The sequence below is a fragment of the Electrophorus electricus genome, chromosome 1, assembly GCF_041902795.1.
Source record: "Electrophorus electricus isolate QZ-2024a chromosome 1, ASM4190279v1, whole genome shotgun sequence".
Classification (NCBI taxonomy): domain Eukaryota; kingdom Metazoa; phylum Chordata; class Actinopteri; order Gymnotiformes; family Gymnotidae; genus Electrophorus; species Electrophorus electricus.
Window position 1 is genome coordinate 23785221 of NC_137497.1, and position 6000 is coordinate 23791220.

At 41.8% G+C, this 6000-nt stretch overlaps 1 protein-coding gene across 1 annotated transcript in view; it reads right to left on the bottom strand.

The window, feature by feature from the left end:
- LOC118240891 (NACHT, LRR and PYD domains-containing protein 3-like) overlaps positions 1-6000 on the bottom strand; it is a 71375-nt gene that overhangs the window by 49304 nt on the left and 16071 nt on the right. The window contains exons 5-6 of the mRNA XM_081712810.1: positions 4795-6000; positions 1143-1313 (exon numbers count right to left, since the gene is read on the bottom strand). The exon at positions 4795-6000 is cut by the window's right edge and continues 586 nt beyond it. Coding sequence (XP_081568936.1) covers positions 1143-1313; positions 4795-6000 — 1377 coding nt within the window. The remainder of the gene's footprint in view (positions 1-1142; positions 1314-4794) is intronic.

Sequence of the window (6000 nt, forward strand, 5' to 3'; positions counted from 1 at the left end):
CTGTGTCTTGTGTGTCTTTCTTTCTCTCTTGTAATTAAGACCACAGGTTCACTCGTCCAGTGCTGAACATTGTTCCTCACTACTGTGTTCAGATGTCCTGAGTTTACTGTCAGCTGTCTGCTCAGTTTCTCTCTCTGCTGACTCCACGTCTTCTACCATCACTGTTCTATTTTTGTTTGATGTCTCTGGCTTGATGAAAAAATTAGCAGCCAACATTCACTCCTAAGTCAAGGAGTAACCAACATTATACTGTAACTTGGCAAGCTTAAGGTTACTAATATTAGCCAGCTACATGTTTCATAAAAACACCCGTGGAGAGAGATCACAGGTTTATCTTAAGTAATAACCAATAAACTTTTCAGTTCTATTGAATGAATATTAACTTGTTGTGTTCTTTCCTCCAGCACGGCTGTCAGTTCAGCTCATCTCAACATGTGTTGAACACACGGTGTAAATCATAATGAGAACAGGGTCTCCCACCCAAAAACACAAGGGAATCGTGTGATTGTAAAAGTGTCCTGTAATGTGTCCAGAACCTCAATGGTTCAGCTTTAAATGTTTTAATTAAGATTTTAAGGGCTTTTATTTGCAGAGAGATTAGAATGACTGATGTTTACAGTGTTTCCATACATAAACTACATAAAATCACTCAGTGAAAATCTTACATTAAAACACTTCATTTTACAACACAGCTGTTGGAGTTTCTGAATATATTCATCCTGTAAGACATTTTGCTAAATTTCTGCTCTCAGGTGACCAAAAATGCAGCTTGTGGACAAAATGCCAAAGCGCCTAGTTGAAGCAGCATTTTAATAAATACACCTGCACACGTGGACAAGGACTCATTGGTGTCTTCTCTTTACAATGTTATATTTCTCTTCTAGACTTGAAAATCTGCTCATGCATCACAGATGTAACTCTCTGTCTCCACAGTGTGGTCATTTAATGAAATGCAGTGAGGTTTCAACAGAAAACTATATTTAGAAATATTTAAAGAAGAGAACTTTATAATATAAAAGTGTAAATTTCCTTGCATTGCCTTGCCTGGCAATGCTTGTTTAATACTGTACTATAAGGGAGTTCACACTGACCTTTTTAAAATGCCTCTTTATTTACATTCAAAAATAGTCACAGAAACTCACCTGAGAATCTCCAGTTTACAGTGTGAACTCTTCAGTCCAGCACAGAGCTGCTCCACTCCTGAATTCTGCAGGTCATTATTATTCATCTTCAGCTCTCTCAGTGAGTTTTCTGTTTGTAGAACTGATGTGAGAGATTTGCAAGACTCTTCAGTGAGACCACAGCCAGACAGTCTGTAAAACAGTAAATACATTAAATAATGTAGTTCAGTCAGAGGATGATGAATTAAAAGATCTGAACTGCTAATAAAAATGTACAGAAGAGCTTGAAAGGTCTGGAACACACTGATACATTTTCAGCCTTTTAATTTTACAAACACAGCAACATTTCAACACTACTGTGTCTTCATCAAAGACAAAACGAACAAAGACATGACAAATAACATTCATTAGCAACCTAAGACAGGTGACCAAATAATGGATGGTTGGTTCATAAGTCAGTGAATGGCAGTTGCCATAATCAGAGTCCAAATATCAAAATATCCCACCCCTAACACCATAACAGGAAACAGAACAACATAGATCTCATTTAATGTTTCACAAATACAACTACACTAATATACAAACAGAAAATATTGTTGGAATCCATGCAGAGTAGTGATTATGGAGGAATAAACACTGCAGTAGTGATTATGGAGGAATAAACACCACAGTATTGATTATGGTGGAATAATCACTGTAGTGTTTTTCATGGAAAAATAAACGCTGCAGTAGTGACTATGGAGTAATGAACACTGCATTATGATTATGGAGGAATGAACATTGCAGTAGTGAATATTAGTGTATGAACATTGCAGTACTAATGATGGTGGGATGAACACTGCAGTAGTGATTATGGAGGAATGGACAGAATGCAGAGAGCACAATCTTTTACTAGTGTTTACATTCCTTTGCTCACGCTGAGTCATTGATCATGAAACATTCTCCTCTTTCTTTGCTTTTCCCAGTGAGGTCCTGAGTTCTGTCTGTGTGGTGCACCGAGAATCCTGGAGGCTCAATAGCTGAGTCAGGGACCCCATCAGTCATTCAGGTGTGTGTGAGGCAGACCCCATCAGTCAGTCAGGTGTGTGAGGCAGACCCCATCAGTCAGTCAGGTGTGTGTGTGGCAGTCCCATCAGTCAGTCAGGTGTGTGTGAGGCAGTCCCATCAGTCAGTCAGGTGTGTGTGAGGCAGACCCCATCAGTCAGTCAGGTGTGTGTGAGGCAGACCCCATCAGTCAGTCAGGTGTGTGTGAGGCAGACCCCATCAGTCAGTCAGGTGTGTGTGAGGCAGTCCCCAGTCAGTCAGGTGTGTGTGAGGCAGACCCCATCAGTCAGTCAGGTGTGTGTGAGGCACACCCCATCAGTCAGTCAGGTGTGTGTGAGGCAAACCCCATCAGTCAGTCAGGTGTGTGTGAGGCACACCCCATCAGTCAGTCAGGTGTGTGTGAGGCACACCCCATCAGTCAGTCAGGTGTGTGTGAGGCAAACCCCATCAGTCAGTCAGGTGTGTGTGAGGCACACCCCATCAGTCAGTCAGGTGTGTGTGAGGCAGTCCCCAGTCAGTCAGGTGTGTGTGAGGCAGACCCCATCAGTCAGTGAGGTGTGTGTGAGGCAGACCCCATCAGTCAGTCAGGTGTGTGTGAGGCAAACCCCCATCAGTCAGTTAAGTGTGTGTGAGGCAACTATCTCATGTCTGCTGTTGACATGAAATGTGTCCCTGGAGTTTGTCCTTCATGGACTGTATGTGTGTGCAGTAAAATACTGGGGAGAAGAGGATGGTTCACATGTTTCAGTTGGATCAGAACTTTGAATCAATTCTCCTACACTGCTTGTGTGAGGACTCAAGGACATCTGACTTTTTGTACAAAAGAATTGATATAGTCAGTTTCACAACTGTGCTTACATACATTTGAGTAGAGCCAAATACTAATACTTTCTGAAATTCATGAAAAAACTTTCAACTGTTCACTCAAATTATGCTGATGATATGATTTGTAAAGAAAAGCATTGTATTAAACTTGAGAGAAATGCAAAACAATCATTTTCACTAGTGATCTGAGATATTGATCCCACTGTATGAGAGCAACAGCAGTAAACTGCTACAGTTTTAGGTGAGTGACAGTAGTAACAGCATTAGCTTCTGGGAGACTCACTGCATTTTACACTGATCACACAGAGCTGTGAATGTCACTGCATGTTACACTGATCACACAGAGCTGTGAACGTCACTGCATTTTACACTGATCACACAGAGCTGTGAATGTCACTGCATGTTACACTGATCACACAGAGCTGTGAATGTCACTGCATGTTACACTGATCACACAGAGCTGTGAATGTCACTGCATGTTACACTGATCACACAGAGCTGTGAATGTCACTGCATGTTACACTGATCACACAGAGCTGTGAACGTCACTGCATGTTACACTGATCACACAGAGCTGTGAACGTCACTGCATTTTACACTGATCACACAGAGCTGTGAATGTCACTGCATGTTACACTGATCGCACAGAGCTGTGAACGTCACTGCATGCTACACTCATCATTTTACATTTATGGCATTTAGCTGACGCTTTTATCCAAAGCATCTTACAATTATGACTGAGTACAACTTGAGCAATTGAGGGTTAAGGTTCTTGCTCAGGGGCACAACAGTGGCAACTCAGCAGCGGTGAGGCTTGAACCAGCAACCTTCTAATTAAAAGTCAAGTACCTCAATCACACAGCACTGAAGGTGTAGTACTAGAATCAGTTGCTGTTAATGATGTTAGTTTATTTTGACTTAAACTTATTTACAACTAGATTATGACAAATTGCCTTAGTAAAATATTTAAACAATGAAAATGTTTCAGATGAAGTCATATTAACACCTACACCTTTATATAGTGTTTCAGATGAAGTCATATTAACACCTACACCTTTATAAATGTGCCCAATCACCATCATCAGCTCTAAAGAAAACCTGTGATAAAGTTTGAAAACTGCCATCAGTGTGAAATATATATGTGTGTGTGTGTGTGTGTGAGTGTGTATGCATATGTGTATACATTGGTTATGCTCATCCTTGTGCACTTTTCTCTGTATTGGTCAGTAGTGATTGAACTGTAATGTTGATCAGAAAGCTGAACTGATAGTTCATATTTGAACCCTTTTGTATGTTACACTGTGTGGTGTGGTGTGTGTGTGTGCGCGTGTACACACTGATAGTTCGTACTTGAACACTTCTGTATGTTACACTGCAGCATATTTTCTCTGGCTGTTTTACTAAGAGTGTGAACTATAAACAAACACTGTTGGCCACTGTTTTAAATGTAGGACTATTCTCAATACACAGGCACACAACTACCCATGACATCAAATATCATTTAACCATCATTAATACATTTAGACTAATGAATCACTGGACTGTATTGAATCATTGGACAGTGTTACTATATTCCAATGTTCCACAACTTTATGGTTTAACTTAAGCACCTGGTGATGGAGCCTCCAATCACCTACATGCGCTTTAATGTAGGATCTCTCTATCCTGCTCTCTCTCTAATGTTCTCTCTCTCTCTCTCTCTCTCTCTCTCTCTCTCCTTTTCATTTTTCACAGAAGACCTTCTGAGTCAAGAACATCCACTGCCTGCTACACACACTGTTCATCTCTAAATGAAAATACTCACATGGCTTTTCTGGATGCTTTGACCACTGGCAGCATTCTCAGTAGACATTCCTCTGATGGGTCATATTTCCTCAGGTCAAACTCATCCAGGTCCTCTTCTGAGTTCAGCAACACAAACACCAGAGCTGACCACTGAGCAGGAGACAGTCTGGATCCATGGAGACAACGGTCACCTCCTCTGCTCAGGTATGTTTGGACTTCCTGCACTAGAGAATGATCATTCAGTTCATTCAGACAGTAGAACAGATTGATGGATTTCTCTGTAGAGGAACTGTCACTGATCTTCTCCTTGATGTACTTGACTGTTTCCTCTTTGCTGTGAGAGCTGCTTCCTGTCTGTGTCATTAGGCCTCGTAAGAGAGTCTGATTGGACTCCAGTGAGAGACCCAGAAGGAAGCGGAGGAAAAGGTCCAGGTGTCCATATTGACTCTGTAAGGCCTTGTCCACTGCACTGTTGAGGAAGACAGACATTGGGGTTTTGACTATTTCAGGGTGTTGCTGTTGTAGCACATTGGTGTTGGTGGAGATGAAGGAAATAAACACATATACAGCAGCCAGAAACTCCTGAACACTCAGATGTACAAAGCTGAACACCTTCCCCAGCTGTAGCTCAAACTCCTCTCTGAAAATCTGAGTGCACATTCCTGAATACACTGTCATTTCTCTGACATCAATGCCACTGTTTCTCAGGTCTTCCTCATAGAAGATCAGGTTGCCTTTTTCTAGCTGTTGGAAAGCCAGTTTTCCCAGTGCCAAAACATGTTTTTTCATGTGATTTGTGTGAGTCCTTTTTTGTCCTTTCATACTTCCTCCATACTTTTGGTCCTTGTGTCTGAGCTGAAAGATCAGGAAGTGTGTGAACATCTGAGTCAGAGTCTTGGGGATCTCTCCACTCTCTGCTTCACCCAACATTCTCTCTAAAACAGTGGCTGCAATCCAACAGAAGACTGGAATGTGGCACATGATGTAGAGGCTTTTTGACGACTTCATGTGTGTGATGATTCTATTGGCCAGGCCCTGATCACTGATTCTCTTCCTGAAATATTCCTCTTTCTGTGGTTCACTGAACCCTCTTACCTCTGTTACCTGGTCAACACACTCAGGAGGGATCTGATTGGCTGCTGCTGGTCGAGAGGTTATCCAGAGGAGAGCAGAGGGAAGCAGATTCCCCTTGATGAGGTTTGTCAGCAGCACATCCACTGAGGCT